We start from the raw sequence: 24,118 nt of genomic DNA, 5'->3' as shown, positions 1-24,118 counted from the left end.
TTGTCTTGTTTTACAATAAATTTCATTCTTCCAGTTCGAGCCGAGGATTTGGTCAGTTTGTCTCAGCTATTACACCAGGCATTCGTGGGTGTTTTTTATACAGTTGCTTGTAATATAGAAAGTTGAGTATCAAAATGCCACTAGTAAGAGGGTCATTGTTTTATTTCCAGAGATTACTCGGTTTATCAACAGTGTCTTGTATTGCTGTAATAGCAGTCTCTTCATATTGTTGGATTAATAGGTTTTTGCTTGGCAGTAGATGTATTTGAAGTGCTGCAGTTACTGTTTCCATTTTTGGTAAGGTGTTCCCTTTCTTTTACAGCCAAACAGGCAAAAAGTTAATGGCCAAATGTCGAATGCTCATACAGGAAAATCAGGAGCTGGGAAGACAGCTGTCTCAGGGACGCATTGCACAGCTGGAAGCAGAGTTGGCTCTGCAGAAGAAATACAGTGAAGAACTTAAGAGCAGTCAGGATGGTAAAGGATTTTTTTTTTTTCAAGTAGCACAGAAAATATTTGAATCAATTGTCAAACTTCTTGCACGCGTTGCTCAGGCCTAAGTTACAGTTTGAAGTTAAGTAATGGAAACCTAATTTCATAGTGCCTTTGAATGCATATCTTCGTAACCTGAAGGAGACTGCTGGGGAAGGGCAAGTAGAGTGGTGAGTTGAAGTAATTTCCTGAGAATTTTCTCCAGTTGTAATGGAGGTATGTAACAATGGATAATGGCTGCATTCTCTTGGAGTCATGTGGCTATTTCTTATAGCAGTTGCCTTGAAGTATATTGACTTTTGAGATGAAGAAAACTGTCCCAGTTGCACACAGCCAACACAGGGTAAAAGTGGGCAACTTAACCATTATTCTTGTGGTGCATTGAATATTGGGAGGGAGTGTTTCACTTAACTAACAGTTGCTCAGTGGTACAGCCTGAAAAAAAAAAAGTTTGAAAGGGCAGTGAACGGGTGACCCTTCTGTATGAAACACACACAAACACCTAATTATTTTGTTGTGTGGGTCCTGGATGAAATTAATGTCCCTTTTTTTTGGTAAAGATCCCATGAAGGTTTGGATATACTTAAATGTTGAGTTATTAACTGTGCACGAACAGTAAAAATTTAATTTTAACTAGATTTGCAATGAACTCCATATGCTTTTCTTGGGAGCAACTGTTGCAGTCAACTTCTTAAGGAAGTGTACTGCAGGCTTAGGTCGCTGTCGGTTTTGTGCCTTATTTAAACAACGAACTATTCGTCGTGTTTATTTACACTTCTAAATATTTTGGTGCTCGGTTCAATTATCCAGATAGGGCTTCGGTAAGCCACCCGACTACCGGCATTCTGAAAAAAGACAGACCGCATAGGTCCAAAGCTGCCGACGACGCTTCTCCTAAGCTAGTCGCCTGTTTGCCTGTATTCAGTGAGGTGCTTTCGCAGCCCCTTATACCCACTATTTCAGATTCGCAGGCCTCTACTGAGACCCATTTGGAGTCCGTTATGCCGTGAGATGCTTCAACTGTGGAGCCTGTGGATGTCTCTACTTTGGATGGGTCTGGAGCCGCTGTGCAGGCACCGGCTTCTGAGGGTGTATTCAGGCCCACTGACTTGCATATTAAACCGACACCATCTTCTTCTTCAAGGCCTAAAACTCAATCCATGCCTAGAAAACCGACACCCAGACCGCATGGTCAGGCCTCTATGCCTAAAAAACGAATGATAAGAATGGCTGAAGACCTTATTACTTTAATTAGGAGAAGCCAACCTTCCCCCTCTAAGAGACCCAGGACTGAGTTTGCTTATGATTCTTCTGATCAAGATTCTGAAGTTTCTGTTTCCTCTGATGACCAGGATTTACCCTCATCTACCTATGAGGATTCTGATGCAGAGGACTGTATTCCCTCTGCGTCGCCTCCAGAGGATTTCTCTTTTGGTGAAACCTTGCATACTCTTAGGGAGCATTTTCTTTGGGAAAGCCAGGATTACTCTGACTCTAAAAAGAGGCTTGGGGATTTCTTACTCCTGCCACAACACAGGCCTTTAGTTATCCTCCCTGTACTGCACATAGTTGATGATGCCTTTTCGGAATCTAGCTTGCCCCCTGACTCTCTACCTCCTGCTCCCAGAAAGCCTGATAGATATTACAGGGATGTCCTTCAAGGATGCATCTGCAGTCATCACATATGGGTTGTCCTGCCTCATGCAGCCCTTCGGTCGGCCGGATTCCAAATTCTGGGTCCGGCGTCGGCTGATGTCGCACTCTCCCCGACGTAAGAGCGCCTGGGGTATAAAAGCATCAGCCGACGCCAACTTCCTCAGTCTTTCTTGCCGCGTGGTGCCCGAAGCAGAAGCAGTTCGCAAGTGCCGGTCGGCCAGCTCCTGTAATTCAGCTACCGAAGACTTCAAAAAGCTAAGTACCCCGTTGGGGACTCTTTCTTGCCTCAGCCGATGTCAGATAAAGTTAATAATTGTTTAACTTGTGGGAAACAAATACCTCATAAGGATTTCCATTCTTACTGCCTCCCCTGCCTAGGCCCAGACCACGACGTCTCGGCCTTTTCAGCCTGTGCTTCCTTCAACCGACGCACTCTTAGACGTCGGGCGGAGTTTGCAGAGGAATTTTTTGGGGCTAGTTTTTCGTATAAGATGCCGTCGGAGACTCCGACTTCTCATTTAGTTAAGAAACGGAAGGACAAGGACCGACACATGCAGGCCACGGTTTCGGCTGAAACCACGGCAAGGCCTACCACGAGTGTCTCGGCTGAAAGAGTCCTTGGTACTTCCAATTACCGAAACCGCTCAACCGACTACCTCGGTCCCGGAGGCCCCGGCTGAGTCTGTTATTGAATTTCCAACAGAAACTGGTGTCCTGGAACCTTCCGACACCATTCCTTTAGACAAATCTACACCAGCACGTGGTGCAGCCAGGCCTCCTGCATCCATGTCCATTAAGGCATTCTCCAGGGCTAAAGCTGCTAAACTCTGAAAAGCTTTACCTCCCAAGGTTATCCCTCAGGGACCCTCTACTGGTTCACAGATTCTAAGCTTAGCAGAGGATCTTATCTCCTTAATTAGGGGCTCTCAACCTCATCCGGACAGGGGCTCTCAACCTCCTCCAGACAAAAGGCCCAGGGTCGAGCCCTCTGGTCCCCACTCCTCAGATGAGGCCTCTGATGGCTCTACTCTCTCGGACCACCAGGAGGAGGCTTTTTCGGCCTACGAGGATTCTGATGCAGAGGAATCTATTCCCTCGGCCTCCCCTCCTGAAGAGTTTTCCTTTGGGGAGACACTGCACACCTTGAGAGAGCATTTCCAATGGCAGGGCCAGGAATTCTCTGATTCCAGGAAAAGATTAAGGACCTTTTTACATTTGCCTCAGCATAGACCTTTAGCTATTCCTCCTGTTTTGAATGTCATTGATGATGTGTACTCTGACTCTAGCACAACCCCTGATTCTCTCCCTCCGGCTCCTGCCAAACCCGATAGGTACTACAGGATCCCGGACTCACATCTTTACCTTTACAAGGCCCACTCTGCTGATCCAGAAACTATTTCCCAGGGCCCTAAAGGGGTTGCAGCTGCCACTGCTAAAAATCCTCTCCCCTCTGAAAGGGAGTCCAGAGCTTTAGAGATGGGGTAAAAAAGTGTATACTTCTGCTACTCTTTCTATGAGGGCATTAAATTGTCAATTTCATATGATACAGTACTAAGAGTATTTGTTAGATGAATTGCATAAAAAACTTGTCTTCACCTGACCCCCTAGACCGCAAGTCACTTCAGGATCTGGTACATAACTCACAACAGGTTAGCAACCATTTCTTGCAATGTGGTTATGATGCATTGGAAGCTTCATGTAGGTCAGCTATGACTGGCGCAGTCATACGTAGGCATGCTTGGCTGAAGGAACAATCTCTGCCAGACCATGTTAAAGTAAAGCTGCTGGATGCTCCTCTGGAAAAGCAAAAGTTATTTGGCTCCACGGCTCAGGAGGTCCTAAAGAAATTTGAAGAAAAGGCAAAATCCATACAAACAGTCAAAGATTTTCTCCAAGTACAACCACCAAGATTCAGCAGGAATTGGCCTTCCAAAAATTGGTCCTTTCCAGACACAGAGAGGTTTCAGAGAGGCAAGAACAGGCGTGCCAGAGGTAGAGGGCAAGCTAGAGGCTCCTACAGAGGATGTCAATGGCAGCCTCCCAACCAGAGAGGTAATGCAGGCCCTTCAACTGCTGCACAAGGACAGGCTCAATGACTTTGCTTTGACACCGCCAACCAGGGCTCAATTGGAAGCACCTTTGGGCGGAAAGCTTTCTTTATTCTCAGAAAATTGGCACAGTATTACAAGGGACAAATGGACACTACAAATAATAGACAAAGGATACAGGTTTCATTTCCACACATTACCAAAAACAAAGGGCATGCCAGACCTGCCACCGAATCAAAGGGCAGAGGCTTTGAAACAAATTTCCAGCTTAATGCAAATGAAAGCTATAGAAAAGGTTCCTCTCTCAGAACAAGGCCAAGGATTTTATTCCAGACTATTCCTTGTTCCAAGAAAAGAAAAACAATGGAGGCCTATTCTCGACTTGTCCGCACTGAATACTTATCTCATTGTGCCAAAGTTCAAAATGCTGACTCTACAGCAGCTCCTTCCCATGCTGGGCAAGGGGTCTTGGCTGGTAACTCTAGACCTCAAAGAGGCATACCTGCATGTCCCTATCAGACAAAGTTGCAGAAGACACCTCAGATTTCTTGCAGGGTCAGAGCATTATCAATTCTCAGCATTGCCCTTTGGCTTATCTACTGCGCCCAGAGTATTCACGAAATGCCTGGCATCAGTAATTGCACACTGCAGACTTCAGGGGATTCAAATATACCCATATCTGGACGACTGCCTTATGCAAGCGGACAGCCAACAAACTTTGGTAAAACACTTGAATTATGCCATCCACCTACTTCAGGCCTTGGGATATACAGTCAACTTTCACAAATCAAGACTTGTTCCATCCCAAAGAATAACCTTTCTGGGTGCAGATCTGGATACAACCACCCAAACGGCCTTCCTCACCGAAGAAAAACAAAGGCAACTACCAGATTACTTCAAAAATCTGACAAGACAAACCCAGCTGACTGCAAGGAAAATCCTGCAGGCCCTGGGTTACATGGCTTCTTGCATCCTTCTGATTCCGCAAGCAAAACCACATATGAGGAAACTGCAATGGTACCTAAGGAGTTTATGGACTCGGCACAGTCACAGCCTGGAAACTTTGATACCACGCATTCCATGCCTTCAAAAGGAATTTCTGTGGTGGGCTCAAGCAAGCCAGGCAAACGGGGGTCTGCCTTTCAGCAAACCAATAGCCAGCCAAACCATTACAACAGACGCTTCAGATCACGGATGGGGAGCGCACATGGAGGGCAGATGCATTCAAGGTCTATGGTCACAAAAAGAGCTACGCATGCACATAAACCAAAAGGAAATGCTGGCAGTGATACATGCAGTCGAAGCCTTCAAACCCTTTCTGCATCATGGCCAACTGCTAATAAGGACAGACAACACCACGGTTATGTGGTACATAAACAAGCAAGGAGGCACCCATTCCTATCCTCTTTGCAGGCTGGCAATGAATCTATGGGAACTATCCTTGAAACTCAATATACAGCTACAATCCCAGTTTGTGCCAGGGAAAGACAATATACTGGCGGACAGCTTAAGCAGAAATGTCATGGATGCACACGAATGGATGCTGCACCCAGACATCTTTCTACAGATAACACAATCATGGGGGAGGCCAGACTTAGATCTTTTTGCCTCCCCCCACAATCATCAACTGAAGAAATCCTGCTCAAGGACATACCACCCACAAGCATGGAAAGTTCAGCTGGAGAACTCTTAACAGTGTATGCATTTCCACCTCTCCCATTAATGACCAAGGTTTTACTGAAGATCAGGGCAGAGCAGCCAAAAGTGATTCTGATAGCTCCGGACTGGCCAAGACAGCACTGGTACCCACTGTTAAAGAGCATGTCACGCACGAAACCATGGCCTCTTCCTCTATGGCCACTTCTACTGACACAGCACAATTACAAAACTCTGCATTCCAACCTGAAAACCTTGCAACTAACAGCCTGGAAAATACCTTGACTCCTCAGGACAAGCTATCCCAGAGAGTGAAAGATATTATTATGGAAGCTCGCCGGCCTTCCACAAGAAAGGCATATTCAGCAAAATGGAAAAGATTTCACATTTGGAACACCACAAAGGGCCTGGATGCGACAGTGATGAACATGCCACATATCCTGGAATACTTGGCAGAAATGTTCCACAATGGTCTGTCTTACTCTTCCATTAAAATTCATGCTTCAGCAATTTCAGCAGAGTACAATACTGATCCACCTGTCTTCTCTCATCCTCTCCTAAGACAGTTTCTAAGAGGCATCAAAAACATCAATCCTCCAAGGAAACCACCTCTACCTACTTGGGACCTTAACTTTGTGTTGGAAAAACTAACACTGCCTCCCTTTGAACCAGCAGTATCTGCAGAACTACAGTTCCTGTCTTGGAAGACTGCTTTCCTTCTGGCCATAACCTCAGCAAGAAGAGTATCTGAGTTACAGGCCCTTATGGCAGTACAGCCATTTCTTATTTTTCATCAGGACAGAGTTTCATTGAGAACCAATCCTACATTTATGCCAAAGGTGGTATCCAGGGTTTCATTAAATCAAGCTATTCACTTGCCTACTTTCTTTCCAAATCCACAAAACAAAGGGGAGAAACTTCTGCACACCCTGGACATACACAGACAGATGTCCTTCATGGATGCATCTGCAGTCATAACAAATGGGTTGTCCTGTCGTCAGGCAGCCCTTCGGTCGGCCGGATTCCAAAGTCTGGGTCCGGCTTCGGCTGATGTCGCACTTCACCCGACGTCATCTCTGCTGGTCTTCGGGTATAAAGGCATCAGCCGACGCCATTTTCCTCAGTCTTTCTTGCCGCGTGGCCAAGCAGAAGCTGTTCGCAAGTGCCGGTCGGTCAGATCCAGAGATTACTACTACCGAATACTACTTCGAAGACTTCTAAAAAGCTAAGTACCCCGTTGGAGACTCTTTCTTGCCTCAGCCGATGTCAGAAAAAGTCAATAACTGTTTAACTTGTGGGAAACAAATACCTCATAAAGATTTCCACTCTTACTGTCTGCCTTGCTTAGGCCCAGACCACGACGTAGCAGCCTGTTCGGCCTGTGCTTCCTTCAACCGACGAACGCTAAGGCGTCGGTCGGAGTTTGCTGAACAGTTTTTCGGCTCAGACTTTGCGTACATTATGCCGTCGGATCCTCCGACTACCCAAATTGTTAAAAAACGCAACCAAAAAGACCGACACTCGCGGTCCGCGGTTTCGTCCAAAACCACTTTTAAGCAAGCCTCGAGTGTCTCTGTTTCGGCCGAAACCGAAAACTGGTCAATCTTCAGGCGAATCCATGACTACTACTGAGGCTCCCGCTACTTTACCTGAATCGGCCTCAGAAATTTTGCCTACAACTGTGGCTTCTAGTGAGTTATCAGACACCATCCCTTTGGATGTCTCTACCCCAGCACGTGGTGCTGCTGGACCCCCTGCAGCCATGTCTATCAAGGCCTTTGCCAGGGCTAAAGCAGCCAAATCTGCTAAGTCAGTGCCTGTTAAACCTCCCTCACACAGGCCCACTTCCAGTTCACAAATGCTTACTCTGGCAGAAGATTTAATATCCTTAATTAGGGGATCCCAATCTCACCCAGACAGGGCCGCTCAGCCCCCAGAAAAGAGACCTAGAAAAGAGCCCCCCGAGCCAGTGTCCTCTGATGATTCTGCGGATGACTCCGACATTACAGAACAGCCAGAGGATCCTTTCTCTACTTATGAAGACTCTGATGCGGAAGAATCCATTCCAGCTGCCTCTCCACCAGAGGAATCTTCCTTTGGGGAAACCTTACATGCCATGAGAGAGCAATTCCAATGGCAGGGACAAGATTTCTCAGATTCAAGAAAAAGGCTTAGGACTTTTCTGCACTTACCACAACATAGGCCCTTAGCTATTCCTCCTGTTTTGCCTGTTGTGGATGATGCATTTAATGATGTCTGCACTGCTCCTGATTCTTTACCTCCAGCCCCTGCCAAACCTGATAGATTTTACAGGGTACCAGACACTCATCACCACCTATACAAGGCCCCACTGGCAGACCCCGAAACTATTTCCCAGGGGCCTAAGGCAGTAGCCTCGACCACAGCAAAAAACCCTATTCCTTCAGAAAGGGAAGCCAGGTCTTTAGACAGATGGGGTAAAAAAGTTTACACTTCTGCTACTCTCTCAGCTAGAGCTTTATACTGTCAGTTTCACATGATCCAATACCAAGAGTTTATCTTTGATCAGTTAACTAAAAAACTAACCTCTGATTAATCTATAGATAAGAAATATGTATTAGAAATGGTTAATAACATACAACAGGTTAGTAACCATTCCTTAAAATGTGGCTATGATGCACTGGAGGCTTCATTTAGATCAGCCATGACTGGCACAGTGATAAGAAGACATGCATGGTTGAAAGAGCAGGTCTTACCGGATCATGTTAAAGCTAAGCTATTAGATGCTCCTATGGTTAAGGCCAGTTTATTTGGTACACCTGCCCAGGAGGTAATGAAGAAAATGGAAGAAAAGGCAAAATCTGTACAAACAGTTAAAGATTTCTTACAGGTTCAGCCCCCAAGGTTTAGCAGGAACTGGCCTGCCAAAAATTGGTCCTTTCCTGACTCCACAAGATCCCAAAGGGGCAGGAATAGACGCTCCAGAGGCAGAAATCAATCCAGAGGAGGTGCCTACAGAGGACGACAGTGGCAAGGTAATAACAGAGGCACAGACACGACCACTACCACTGCAACAGGACAATCACAGTGACTTGGCTCTAACTCCGCCTACCAGGGAGCAAATAGCAGCACCATTAGGCGGAAAGTTAGCCTTATTTTCGAAAAATTGGCACTATATCACAAAAGACAAGTGGATTTTGCAAACCATAGACCAAGGCTACCGGTTCCACTTCCACACCTTACCAGTCAAAAGAGGAATGCCAAACCTGCCTCCAAATCAAAAAATAGAAGCTCTACAACAGATAAGGCAATTAACAAAGATGAGAGCTGTGGAAAGAGTACCAATAACAGAACAGGGCAAAGGATTCTACTCCAGACTCTTCCTAGTACCAAGAAAAGAAAAAAGCTGGAGACCTATTCTCGACCTATCCACCTTAAACACATACATCATTGTCCCAAAATTCAAAATGCTGACCCTACAGCAACTTCTTCCCATGCTGGGCAAGGAGTGTTGGCTGGTAACTCTAGATCTCAAGGAGGCATACCTGCACGTCCCCATTCGACCAAATTGCAGAAGATACCTCAGATTTCTTGCAGGATCAGAGCATTATCAATTCTCAGCATTGCCCTTTGGCTTATCTACTGCGCCCAGAGTATTCACAAAATGCCTGGCATCAGTAATCGCCCACTGCAGACTACAGGGAATCCAAATTTATCCATACCTGGACGACTGCCTGCTACAAGCGGACAACAAAAGCAAGCTGACAACAGATTTACAAAGGGTCATTTACTTGCTACAAGCCCTGGGATACACAGTCAATTTACAAAAGTCAAGGCTGATACCATCCCAAACAAGAACATTCTTGGGCGCGGAATTGGACACAGTAAAACAAATGGCATTCCTAACTGCAGAAAAACAAAAAGAACTCCCTCTTTACTTCTTGGCATTAACAAAACAGAACAAACTAACAGCAAGAAAAGTTCTGCAGGCCTTGGGCTTCATGGCATCATGCATAATCTTGGTCCCACACGCCAGACTGCATATGAGAAAACTACAGTGGTACCTAAAGAATTTATGGTCCCAACACAGGCACAGTCTAGAAGCAGAAATACCACTAATCCCATGCCTAAAACAGGAGTTCCTATGGTGGGCTCAAGCATGCCAGTCAAACCCAGGCCTACCCTTCCACAACTTTTGAACAAGCCAAACCATCACAACAGACGCCTCAGACCTAGGATGGGGGGCGCACATGCTGGACAAATGCGTACAAGGATTGTGGACTCAGGACCAGCTGCACCTGCACATAAACCAAAAAGAAATGCTGGCAGTAAAACTGGCAATCCAAAAATTCAGACCATTCCTCAAAGAAGGACATTTGATGATAAGGACAGACAACACCACAGGCATGTGGTACATCAACAAACAGGGAGGCACTCATTCATACCCACTATGCAGAATGACTTTGGACCTTTGGAATCTGGCACTCAGCTACAACATCCAGTTACAGGCAATATTTGTACCGGGAAAGGAGAACACTCTAGCAGACATGTTAAGCAGAACCACCTCGGATGCTCACGAATGGATGCTACACCCGGACATCTTCAAGACCATCATAAAGAAATGGGGAATGCCACAAATAGATCTATTCGCTTCCCCTCTCAATCACCAGCTCAAAAAATTCTGCACAAGGACATTCCACCCACTTGCATGGAAGGTGGATTCGCTCTCCTTCAGCTGGAAAGGTCTGACAGCATATGCATTTCCACCTCTTCCCTTGATACACAGGGTTTTACTAAAAATCAAGGAGGAACGTCCAAGGATAATCCTGATAGCTCCGAACTGGCCAAGACAACACTGGTGCCCATTGCTGAGGAGCATGTCTCGGGAGAAAATGTGGACAAATACCCCTGATGCCTTTGATGTTAACTCAGAACAACTACAACATCATGCATCCAAACCCAAAAACTTTGCAACTGACTGCCTGGAACATCACATAGCTGCAACTAATCCAGATCTTTCCCAAAGGGTTAAAGACATTATCCTTGAAGCCCACAGACCTTCAACAAGAAGGAACTATGCAGGAAAATGGAAAAGGTTTGTCATTTGGAGTGCTGAAATTGGAAAAGATGTGTCGAATATAGATATTGCTAACATTCTGGAGTATTTGGCAGAGCTTCTACATACAGGCCTGTCCTATTCCTCCATCAAGATACATGCATCAGCTATTTCAGCAGAATACAGCTTTGATCCACCTGTCTTTTCACATCCTCTACTCAGGCAGTTCCTCAGAGGGATCAAGAATGTAAAACCTCCTAGGAAACCACCATTACCAGCATGGGACTTGAACTTTGTGCTAGAAAAGTTGACACTCCCTCCGTTTGAACCAGCAGCAACAGCAGATCTACAGCACCTGTCATGGAAAACTGCTTTCCTACTGGCAACTACCTCAGCAAGGAGGGTTTCTCAACTTCAGGCCTTAATGGCAGTACAACCCTTCCTAATCTTCCATCAAGATAGGGTGTTCATGAGAACTAATCCTACATTTATGCCTAAGGTGGTATCCAGAGTGTCTTTAAACCAGGCAATCCACCTACCTACCTTCTTCCCCAGTCCACAAAACAGAGGGGAAAGAATGCTGCATACCTTGGATGTACATAGACAGCTTCGCTACTACCTGGACAGAACTAAAAGTAACAGAAAAACTGACCAGCTTTTTGTAGCCTATGCAACAGGAAGGGAAGGAAAAGCAATTTCCAAACAGACAATCTCCAAATGGATAGGAAATTGCATACGATTCTGTTACTCCTACCATGGAAAACCAATTCCACAGAACATAAGGCCTCACTCTACAAGGGCTACAGTCACTACCACAGCTTTCTTACGAGGAGTGGCAACCAAGGACATTATTGAGGCGGCTACTTGGACCTCCGTGCATACATTTGCCAAGCATTATAATTTACCTCTGTATTCTAGATCCCGAGCAGGGTTTGCCACTGCTGTACTGCAAGGGATCCTAACCACACCATAATTTTTTCTTCCTCCTCCCCTAGTTGGCTATGGTATTCTACCCATTTGTTATGACTGCAGATGCATCCATGAAGGACATAGTACAGTTTTGTACCTACCATAAATGTAGATGTCCGAACTGGATAGCATCTGCAGTCAGGATTACCCTCCTCCTTCCCTCTGTGGTACTCCTAGGGTATTTACCCTCCTAATAGCTAGCTGGTGGGGGGAGTCTCTTATGGTGTATTTGTTTGTATATATGTACATACATGCTTATTTTTTGTGTTTGCCTTCTATATTTTTGGAAACATTGGCATTTATCCAAAATTTAGCCTACCAAGAGGGCAACTGGCATCTGGGGCAAGAAACACTGAGGAAAATGGCGTCGGCTGATGCCTTTATACCCGAAGACCAGCAGAGATGACGTCGGGTGAAGTGCGACATCAGCCGAAGCCGGACCCAGACTTTGGAATCCGGCCGACCGAAGGGCTGCCTGACGACAGGACAACCCATTTGTTATGACTGCAGATGCTATCCAGTTCGGACATCTACATTTATGGTAGGTACAAAACTGTACTTTGCGCAACTACTTGGACAGAACTAAAGGTTACAGAAAAACTGACCAGCTGTTGGTAGCATATGCTGCTGGTACACAAGGAAAAGCAATTTCCAAACAGACAATTTCAAAATGGATAGGGAATTGCATTCGTTTTTGTTACTCCTTTCATGGAAAAACTGTGCCAGCTAACATTAGACCTCATTCCACGAGAGCCACAGCCACCTCCACAGCCTTCTTAAGAGGGGTGGCTACCAAGGACATTTTAGAAGCTGCTACATGGAGCTCCGTGCATACATTTGCCAAGCATTACAATTTACCTTTATATTCCAGATCCAGAGCAGGCTTTGCTACGGCAGTCCTGCAGGGCATTTTAGCTACACCATCCTTTACATAGTTCCTCCACCCCAGATTGGCTATGGTATTCTACCCATATGTGATGACTGCAGATGCATCCTTGAAGGACATAGTACAGTTTTGTACCTACCATAAATGTAGATGTCCGATAGGTATGCATCTGCAGTCAGGGTTACCCTCCCTCCTTCCCCTCTGTGGTATTTCTTGGGTACTTACCCCTCTTATAGCTAGCTGGGGTGATCTATTATGGTGTATTTGTTTTGATATTATTGTGCATGTTTGGGTTTTTTAAATGCATCTCTCCAAATTTAGCCTTCCTTAGAGGGCACCTGGCATCTGGGGCAAGAAAAACTGAGGAAGATGGCGTCGGCTGATGCTTTTATACCCCAGGCGCTCTGACGTCGGGGAGAGACATCGGGGAGAGTGCGACATCAGCCGACGCCGGGCCCAGACTTTGGAATCCGGCCGACCGAAGGGCTGCCTGAGGCAGGACAACCCATATGTGATGACTGCAGATGCATACCTATCGGACATCTACATTTATGGTAGGTACAAAACTGTACTTTCTTGACTCTCACAAGTTCCTTTTTAAAAATCCTACTGCAGATCCTGAGACCATTTCACAGGGACCCAAGAGCATTAAGGCTATTACTGTCAAAAATCCTACCCCCTCTCATAGAGATTCCAGGGCGTTGGATAGATGGGGTAAGAAGGTATACACTTCTGCAACCTTGGCCATTAGGGCCTTAAAATGCCAGTTTCATATGTTAAAGTATCAGCAGCACATTATTGGATTGCTTAATCAGAAAATGTTGTTGATTCCTGACTGTGCTGAAAATAAAGATTTACAGGATTTAATGTATTCTGCTGAACAAGTTGGAAAACATACTTTGCAGTGTGGTTTTGATTCACTAGAGGCATTTTGCAGGGCTGCTGTCACTGGGTCTTTACTTAGAAGGCATGCTTGGCTTAAGGAGCAATCTTTGCCAGGTCATGTTAAAGCTAAATTGCTGGATGCTCCTTTAAGTCAGGACCGCCTGTTTGGCAACAAAGCAGAAGTAATACTTATAAAGATGGAGGAAAAAGCTAAATCTATGCAAACTGTTTAAGATTTCCTGCAAGTACAGCCTCCCACATTTAGTACGCATTGGCCTCTAAAATTTGGTCCTTTCCTGCCTCTTCCAGGCTTTCTCAGTCCAAACCCAGAACCAGCAGAACACACAGGCTTCAGTCCCAAGGTACTCCCAGGGCTAAGCAGTGGGGGGGCTTCCACTTCCAAAGTAGGCAGTGGTAAGACTCCCCACTATAGTAAACTGTCTCAATGACTAAACTTTAAATCTTCCAAGCCCTTCTTAACTGACTGTTCCCTTAGGGGGAAAGATTGCCCAGCAGGCAAAAAATTGGGAACTCATTACCCAGGACAAATGGGTTTTAAATAGTTTCCCAAGGATACAGATTCCACTTTCACTCCTTACCAACCCCAAACGGTTGGCCAGACCTACCCCCAAATCAGTGGGGAGAGGCTCAAAAGAAAATTCTCGCTGTCTTCAGCATCAAGGCTATTTTGTCTGTTCCAGTAGAGGAAAAGGGACAAGGTTTCTACTCAAGACTTTCTGGTGTCCAGAAAAGACAACTCCTGGCGTCCTATTTTGGACCTCTCTATCCTAAACACATTTTTGGTGAGTCTAAAATTTAAGATGCTAACTCTCCACCAGCTGCTTCCTATGCAAGGCAAGGATGCCTGGTTGGCAACACTGGATTTAAAGGAAGCCTACCTGCACATTCCAATAAGGGAATCCTGCAGAGAAGATACCTACGCTTCAAAGCAGGCTACATGCACTATCAGATGTTCTTCGTGTTTCACTGTTGCAGTCATTACATTTGGGTAATCTGCTGGCAGGTTGCCCTCAGTCGGCCTGATTAACAAAGTCTTGGGTTCTGCGTCGGATGCTGTCCCTTCTTCCATGACGTCAGGGGTATAAAACATGCAGCTGACGTCATTACATCAGTCTTTCTTGCCATGCGGTGCCAGAAGCAGTTTACAAGTGCCGGTCGGCCAACTCCTGAAATTTTCGTTTTCGAATTTCAGAACCGAAGTACCCCGTTGGGGAAACTTTTTCTTGCTCCTTACCGATGTCAGTAAAAGTTAATAAGTGCATTACTTGTGGAAAGCAAATACCTCATAAAGATTTTCATTCGTACTATATTCCTTGCCTAGGCCCTGACCACGACGTACCTTGCTGTCGGTTTTATGCTTTAATCAGCGCACTGTCCGTCATCGGTACATTTTTGCCTCTAATTATTTCGGTTTAATTATCCAGAAATGTTGTCGGTTAGCCTTCCGACTACCGGAATTCCACAAAAATGCAAAGATAGACTCAGACAGGCTGCCGAGGTCCAAAACTGCCGACAACGCTTCTCCTAAGCCAGTTGCCATTTCGCCGGTACTCAGTGAGGCGCTTTCGCAGCCCCTGATACCTGCTACTTCTGATTCGCAGGCCTCTATTGAGACCCATTCTGAGTCTGGTATGCCGCAAGATGCTTCACGTTTGGAACCTGCGGATGTCTCTACCTTAGATGTGTCCGGAGCCGCTGTGCAGGCACCAGCTTCTGAGGGTGTATTCAGGCCTACAGACTTGCATATTAAATCAACACCACCTTCAATACTAAGACCTAAATCTCGATCCATGTCTAAAAAAAATGATGCTCAGGCCACATGTTCAGGCTCCTATGCCTAAAAAACAAGTGATAAAAATGGCTGAAGATCTAATTTCTCTAATCAGGGGTAGTCAACCCGCCCTCTTTGAGGCCTAGGGCTGAACTTGATTATGTATCTTCTGATCAGGATTCTGTTTCTTCTGACTCTACTAATGACCTGGATTTGTCCATACCTGCTTAGGAGGATTCTGATGCAGAGGACTCCATTCCCTCTGCTTCCCCTCCTGAGGACTTTTCTTTTGGAGAAACTTTACATGCTTTGAGGGAGCATTTCCACTGGGAAAGCCAGGAATTTTCTGATTCAAAAAAGAAGCTTAGGGATTTCCTGCTTCTCCCTCAGCATAGGCCTTTTGCTATACCTCCTGTACTAGACATTGTTGATGTGTTCTCGGAATCCAGTTTGGCCCCTGATTCCCTGCCTCAGGCTCCTAGTAAACCTGACAGATACTACAGGTTTCCTGAGTCCCACAAGTTCCTTTTCAAAAATCCTGTTGCAGATCCAGAAACCATTTCTCAGGGGCCCAAGGGCATTAAGGCTTCTACTGCTAAAAATCCTACCCCTTCTGATAGAGATTCCAGGGCGCTGGATAGATGGGGTAAAAAGGTTTACATTTCTGCAACCTTGGCAATCGGAGCATTAAACTGCCAATTTCATATGTTAAAATATCAACAGCATATTATTGGACTGATTAAACAGAAAATGATGTTGATTCCTGACTGTGTGGAAAATAAAGATTTACAGGATTTAATGCATTCTGCTGAACAAGTTGGAAAACATACTTTGCAATGTGGTTTTGATTCTTTAGAGGTTTCCTGCAGGGCTGCCGTTACTGGGTCTGTGCTTAGAAGGCATGCTTGGCTTAAGGAGCAATCTTTGCCTGATCATGTTAAAGCTAAATTGTTGTATGCTCCTTTAAATCAGGACCACCTGTTTGCCAGTAAGGCTGAAGTTCTAAAAAAGATGGAAGATGAAGCTAAATCTATGCAAACTGTTACAGATTTCTTACAAGTGCAACCGCCAAGATTTAGTAGGCATTGGCCTACTAAGAATTGGTCCTTTCCAGCCCCTTCCAGATCCTCTCAAGCCAAACCCAGACACAGCAAAAACCCCAGGTCTCAGTCCCATGGTACTCAGAGCTAAGCAGTGAGGGGCTTCCACTTCCAAATCTGGAAATAACAAGACACCCCCCTACAGTAAACAGTCTCAATGACTACCTTTTAAAATTACCAAGCACTTATCTTTCAACCGCCCCTTTGGGGGGAAAGATTGCTCTTCATGCAAAGAACTGGGAACTCATAACCAAGGACAAATGGGTTTTAAGTATAGTGTCCCAGGAATACAGATTTCATTTCCACACATTGCCAACACCAAACGGGTGGCCAGATCTTCCCCCGAATCAGTGGGCAGAGGCTCAAAAACAAGTAATTTCTCTCTCAAGCATGGGAGATAGTCAACTGGTGCCAGAAGAGGAAAAGGGACAAGGTTTCTATTCAAGGCTTTTCCTGTTACCCAGAAAAGACAAGTCATGGCGTCCAATCCTGGACCTTGTCTACTCTAAACACCTTCCTGGAGATTCCAAAATTCAGAATGCTGACTCTTCACCAGTTACTTCCTATGCTAGGCAAAGACTCCTGGTTGGCAACTCTAGATTTAAAAGAAGCATACCTGCACATCCCAATCAGGGAATCTTGCAGAAGATACCTACTCTTCAATGGCAGGCTACTTGCATTATCAGTTCTCTGCACTGCCCTTTGGCTTGTCTGCTGCGCCCAGGGTATTCACAAAGTGCCTGGCTCCAGTTATTGCATTTTGCAGGCAAAGAAATATTCAAATATATCCATACCTGGACGATTGTCTAATTCAGGCAGAAAACCAGGGCATTCTTTTAAATCATCTGGCGTTTGTAAAAAGGGTTCTAACTTGTCTAGGGTACACCATAAACGAAAAGAAATCACAACTGGTACCCTGTCAACAGATTACATTCCTGGGTGGAAGCTTGAATACACCTGCCCAGATGGCTTTCCTCACGCCAGAGAAGCAAATTCATTTGGTAACTTACTTTAAACAAGTGGTCACAAAAACCTGTTATCTCCAAGAAAAATACTGCAAGCCTTGGGGTTCATGGCCTCCTGCATTCTTCTAATTCCATATGCAAGACTACATATGTAGAAACTACAGTGGTATCTAAAAAGTCTATGGAGTCAACATTGTCACAGCCTGGAAAAGTACAGTTTTGTACCTACCATAAATGTAGATGTCCGACAGGTATGCATCTGCAGTCATAACATATGGGTTGTCCTGCCTCAGGCAGCCATTCGGTTGGCCGGATTCCAAAGTCTGGGTCTGGCCTCGGCTGATGTCGCACTTTCCCCAACGTCAGAGCGTCTGGGGTATAAAAGCATCAGCCAACGCCATTTTCCTCAGTTTTTCTTGCCCCAGATGCCAGGTGCCCTCTAGGAAGGCTAAATTTGGATAAATGCTGAAAAGTTCCAAACATTTGCAAATTATATACATGTATAAACAAGCAAATACACCATAATAGATTCCCTCAGCTAGCTAAAAGAGGGGTAAGTACCCTAGGAATACCACAGAGGGGAAGGAGGGAGGGTAATCCTGACTGCAGATGCATACCTATCGGACATATACATTTATGGTAGGTACAAAACTGTACTATGTCCTTCAAGGATGCATCTGCAGTCATAACATATGGGTAGAATACCATAGCCAATCTGGGGGAGGAGGTACTAAGAAAAGGATGGTGTAGTTAAGATCCCCTGCAGGACTGCAGTTGCAAACCCTGCTCTGGATCTAGAGTATAAAGGTAGATTGTAATGCTTGGCAAATGTATGCACGGAGCTCCAAGTAGCAGCTTCTAAAATGTCCTTGGTAGCCACCCCTCGTAGGAAGGCTGTAGTGGTGACCGTGGCCCTTGTGGAGTGAGGCCTGATATTTTCAGGAACTGTCTTTCCATGAAAGGAGTAGCAAAATCGAATGCAATTTCCTATCCATTTTGAAATGGTCTGTTTGGAAATTGCTCTTCCTTGCACCCCAGTTTCATATGCTGCAAAAAGTTGGTCAGTTTTTCTGCTAGTTTTTGTTCTGTCCAAGTAGTAGCGTAGTTGTCTGTGTATATCCAGGGTGTGCAAAAGTTTTTCCCCTCTATTCTGTGGATTAGGGAAGAACGTAGGCTAGTGAATAGCTTGGTTCAAGGATACCCTAGATACCACCTTTGGCATAAAAGTAGGATTGGTTCTTAGTGACACCCTGTCCTGGTGGAAAATAAGAAAAGGCTGCACTGCCATTAATGCTTGTAACTCAGATACTCTTCTTGCTGAAGTGATTGCCAGAAGGAATGCAGTTTTCCAAAATAGAAACTGTAGATCCGCTGATGCTGCTGGTTCAAAAGGAAGTAGTGTCAGTTTCTCCAGCACAAAGTTGAGATCCCAGGCAGGTAGAGGGGGTCTTCTTGGAGGTTTAATATTTTTGATCCCTCTCAAAAATTGTCTGAGGAGAGGGTGTGAGAAGATAGGTGGATCCACATTGTATTCTGCTGAAATTGCTGAAGCATGAATCTTAATGGAAGAATAGGACAGGCCATTGTGGAACAATTCTTCTAAGTATTCTAGGATATGTGTTAGGTTTGCCACTGTGACATCTGTGCCTTTTGATGTGCTCCAAATGAGAAATCTCTTCCATTTAGCTGAGTATGTCTTCCTTGTGGAAGGCCTGCGAGCCTCCAGGATAATGTCCTTCACCGTCTGAGATAAAACAGTTTGATTGGGATTTAAGGAATTTTCCAGGCAGTTAGCTGCAATGTTTTCAAGTTGGGATGCAGGGTCTTGAAATTGTTCTGCGTCAGAAGAAGAGGCCATAGGGGGAGAGGCCATGATTTTGCCTGAGACATGCTTCTCAATAATGGATACCAGTGCTTTCTTGGCCAGTCCGGAGCTATTAGTATCACTTTTGGCTGTTCCTCCTTGATCTTCAGTAGAACCTTGTACATCAATGGGAGAGGTGGGAAGGCATATACTGTTAGGACTTTCCAGCTGAAAGAGAGAGTCCACCCTCCAAGCTTGTGGGTTGTATGTCCTTGAGCAGAATGTCTTCAGTTGATGATTGAGTGGGGAGGCGAACAAATCTATCTCCGGCATTCCCCATGTCTTTGCTATGAGTTGGAAGATATCTGGGTGCAGCATCCATTCGTGTGCATCCATGGTAGTTCTGCTTAAGCTGTCTGCCAGTGCATTTTCTTTCCCTGGCACTTATTGGGCCTGTAGTTGGATATTGAGATTCAGGCATAGTTCCCACAGATTCATAGCCATCCGGCATAGAGGGTAAGAATGTGTGCCTCCCTGCTTGTTTATGTACCACATGACCGTGGTGTTGTCTGTCCTTATTAGGAGGTGTCCTTGTTGGAGGAAGGGTTTGAATGCCTCGATTGCATGCCTCACTGCCAGCATTTCCTTTTGGTTTATGTGCATGCTTAGCTGTCCTTGGGGCCATAGGCCTTGGATACATTTGCCTTCCATGTGTGCTCCCCATCCTCGGTCTGAGGCATCCGTGGTGATGGTCTGCCTTGGTTTTGGTTTGTTGAAAGGCAACCCTCTGTTGGACTGGCAGGCCTGAGCCCACCACAGGAATTCCTTTTGAAGGCATGGAATGATTGGTATCATGGTTTCTAAACTGTGACTGTGCTGAGACCATACACTCCGGAGGTACCATTGTAATTTCCTCATATGCAGTCTGGCATGCGGTATTAGAATTATGCAGGATGCCATGTAACCCAGGGCCTGCAGGATTTTCCTTGCAGTAAGCTGAGTTTGTCTTGTCAGAATCATGAAGTAATCTGGAAGGTGTTTTTGTTTTTCTTCTGTGAGAAAGGCCATTTGGGTGGTTGTGTCCAGATCTGCACCCAAAAAGGTTATCCTTTGGGATGGTACTAGTCTTGACTTTTGGATGTTGACTGTGTATCCCAAGGTCTGTAGCAGGTGTATGGCATAGGCCAAGTCCTTTATCAAATTTTCCTTGTTGTCCGCTTGTATAAGCAGTCGTCCAGGTATGGGTAAATTTGAATTCGCTGTAGTCTGCAATGTGCAATTACTGATGCCAGGCATTTTGTGAATACTCTGGGCGCAGTAGATAAGCCAAAGGGCAATGCTGAGAATTGATAATGCTCTGATCCTGCAAGAAATCTGAGGTGTCTTCTGCAGTTTGGTCGAATAGGGACGTGCAGGTATGCCTCCTTGAGCTCTAGAGTCACCAGCCAAGACTCCTTGCCCAACATGGGAAGAAGTTGCTGTAGGGTCAGCATTTTGAATTTTGGCACAATGAGATAAGTGTTCAGTGCGGACAGGTCGAGAATAGGCCTCCATTGATTTTCCTTTCTTGGTACAAGGAATAGTCTGGAGTAAAATCCTTGGCCTTGTTCTGAACATGGTACCTTTTCTATAGCTTTCATCTGAAGTAAATTGCTGATTTGTTTTAAAGCCTCTGCCCTCTGATTTGGTGAAAGGTTTGGCATTCCGCCTCTTTTTGGCAAAGTGTGGAAGTGGAACCTGTATCCTTTGTCTATTATTTGCAGTGTCCATGTATCCTTTGTGATATAATGCCAGTTTTTTGAGAATAAAGCCAGCTTTCCGCCCAAGGGTGCTTCCAGTTGATCCCTGGTAGGCGGAATCAGCGTTAAGTCATTGACCCTGTCCTGGTGTAGTAGTTGTTGCTGTTGCACTACTCCTCTGGTTGGCAGGCTGCCACTGACGGCCTCTGTAGGAGCCCTTCGATTGACCTCTGCCTCTAGGGCGCCTGTTCCTGCCTCTCTGGGCTCTGTCCGAGTCTGGAAAGGACCAATTTTTAGTAGGCCAGTTTCTGCTGAATCTCGATGGTTGAACTTGCAGGAAATCTTTAACTGTTTGCACAGATTTTGCCTTTTCTTCAACCTTTTTTAAGATGATCTGAGCAGAGGAGCCAAATAAATTTTGTTTCTCCATTGGAGCATCCAGGAGTTTAGCTTTGACATGGTCTGGCAAAGATTGCTCCTTCAGCCAGGCATGCCTACGAATATCTGCTCCAGTCATAGCTGATCTAAATGAAGCCTCCAGTGCATCATAGCCACATTTTAAGAAATGATTACTAACCTGTTGTGAGTTGTGTACCAAATCCTGAAGGGATTTACGGTCTACGGGTTCAGGAGAAGAAAGTTTCTTACTCAGTTCATCTAACAAATACTCCTGGTACTGTATCATATGAAATTGACAGTTTAATGCCCTGACAGAAAGAGTTGCAGAAGTATACACCTTCTTTCCCCATCTCTCTAAAGCTCTAGACTCTCTGTCAGAGGGTAGAGGATTTTTGGCAGTAGCGGCCGCAACCCCTTTAGGGCCCTGAGAAATAGTTTCTGGGTCTGCAGAATGGGCTTTATACAAATGGAAATGAGAATCCGGGACCCTGTAGTATCTGTCAGGTTTGGCAGGGGCCGGAGGGAAGAGTATCAGGGGCTGTACTGACATCATTGTACACATCAATTACATTCAGAACAGGAGGAATAGCTAAGGGCCTATGCTGAGGCAAATGCAAAAAGGTCCTTAATCTTTTTCTAGAATCAGAGAAATCCTGACCTTGCCATTGAAAATGCTCTCTCATGGAGTGTAGAGTCTCGCCAAAGGAAAACTCTTCAGGAGGGGAGGCCGAAGGGATAGATTCCTCTGCATCTGAATCCTCATAAGGCGAGTAAGCCCCTTCCTGGTGGTCTGACAACTCAGATCCATCCGTGGAATCATCTGAGGAGTGTGGATCAGAGGGGTCAGTCCTGGGCCTTTTGTCTGGAGGAGGTTCCATCCAGAGGCTCCTTTTTCTCCTTATGAAGACTCTGATGCTGAAGAGCCGATTCCTTCTGCCTCTCCGCCTGAGGAACTTTCCTTTGGGGAAACCTTACATGCCATGAGGGAGCAATTTCAATGGCAGGGACAAGATTTCTCAGACTCAAGGAAAAGGCTTAGGACCTTTTTGCATTTACCACAACATAGGCCTTTAGCTATACTTCCAGTTCTTTCTGTTGTAGATGATGCATTTAATGATGCTTGTACTGCTCCTGATACTTTACCTCCAGCCCCTGCTAAGCCCGATAGGTTCTACAGGGTCCCGGACACACATCACCATTTATACAAGGCTCCTTTTGCAGATCCCGAGACTATCTCCCAGGGGCCTAAAGCAGTAGCATCTACCTCTGTTAAAAATCCCCTCCCCTCTGAAAGGGAGTCCAGGTCCTTAGAGAGATGGGGTAAAAAAGTATACACCTCTGCTACTCTGTCAGCTAGGGCATTGAACTGTCAGTTTCATATGATCCAATACCAGGAGTTTATGCTTGATCAGTTAACTAAGAAACTGTCCTCTGATGACTCTTTAGATAAGAAATATGTTCTTGAAATGGTGCATAACATTCAGCAGGTTAGTAACCATTCTTTAAAATGCGGCTATGATGCACTGGAGGCTTCCTTTAGATCAGCCATGACTGGCACAGTTATCAGAAGGCATGCATGGTTGAAAGAACAGGTCTTGCGGATCATGTTAAAGCAAAACTATTAGATGCTCCTATGGATAAGGTCAATTTATTTGGTTCTCCTGCTCAGCAGGTACTGAAGAAAATGGAAGAGAAGGCAAAATCTGTACAAGCAGTGAAAGATTTCTTACAGGTTCAGCCTCCAAGGTTTAGCAGGAACTGGCCTTCCAAAAATTGGTCCTTTCCAGACTCCTCTAAAGCACAGAGAGGCAGGAATAGGCGTTCAAGAGGCAGAAATCAATCCAGAGGTGGTGCCTACAGGGGACGCCAGTGGCAGGCTAACTACCAGCGAGGCACAGACACAACTACTACCACTGCAACAGGACAATCACAGTGACTTGGCTCTGGCACCGCCTACCAGGGAACAGATTGCAGCACCCTTAGGCGGAAAGCTAGCCTTATTTTCAAAAAACTGGCACTGCATCACAAGAGACAAGTGGATTTTGCAAACTATAGACCAAGGCTACAGGTTTCATTTCCATACTTTACCAGGAAAAAGAGGAATGCCAAACCTACCACCAAATCAAAAGACAGAAGCTCTAAAACAAATAGCTCAATTAGCAAGAATGAGAGCTGTGGAAAGGGTACCATCTATGGAACAAGGAAAGGGATTTTACTCCAGACTCTTCCTGGTACCAAGAAAAGAGACAAATTGGAGGCCTATTCTCGACCTGTCCGCTTTAAACACATTCCTCATTGTTCCAAAATTCAAAATGCTGACCCTACAGCAGCTTCTTCCCATGCTGGGCAAGGAGTCTTGGCTGGTGACTCTAGATCTCAAGGAGGCATACCTGCACGTCCCCATACGACCAAATTGCAGAAGATACCTCAGATTTCTTGCAGGATCGGAGCATTATCAATTCTCAGCATTGCCCTTTGGCTTATCTACTGCGCCCAGAGTGTTCACGAAATGCCTGGCATCAGTAATCGCTCATTGCAGGCTTCAGGGAATCCAAATTTATCCATACCTGGACGACTGCCTGATACAAGCGGACAACAGAAACAAGCTAACAGAAGACTTACAAAGAGTCATTTACTTGCTGCAAGCCCTGGGATATACAGTCAATATAAAAAGGTCAAGGCTGATACCATC

General features: G+C 45.4%; 1 protein-coding gene across 2 annotated transcripts in view; it reads left to right on the top strand.

Annotated features, from left to right (window-relative positions):
- The window catches only part of LOC122800178 (WT1 associated protein), a 1,433,819-nt gene that overhangs the window by 1,378,715 nt on the left and 30,986 nt on the right, over nt 1-24,118 (top strand). For both annotated transcript variants that reach the window (XM_044069689.1, XM_044069693.1), the window contains exon 7: nt 323-477. In XM_044069689.1, coding sequence (XP_043925624.1) covers nt 323-477 — 155 coding nt within the window. The remainder of the gene's footprint in view (nt 1-322; nt 478-24,118) is intronic.

The sequence above is a fragment of the Protopterus annectens genome, chromosome 1.part0 (assembly GCF_019279795.1).
Source record: "Protopterus annectens isolate FY-2018-M chromosome 1.part0, PAN1.0, whole genome shotgun sequence".
NCBI lineage: Eukaryota > Metazoa > Chordata > Ceratodontiformes > Protopteridae > Protopterus > Protopterus annectens.
The sequence above is the reverse complement of the archived record's forward strand: the minus strand, read 5'-3'. Positions and strand labels throughout refer to the sequence as shown.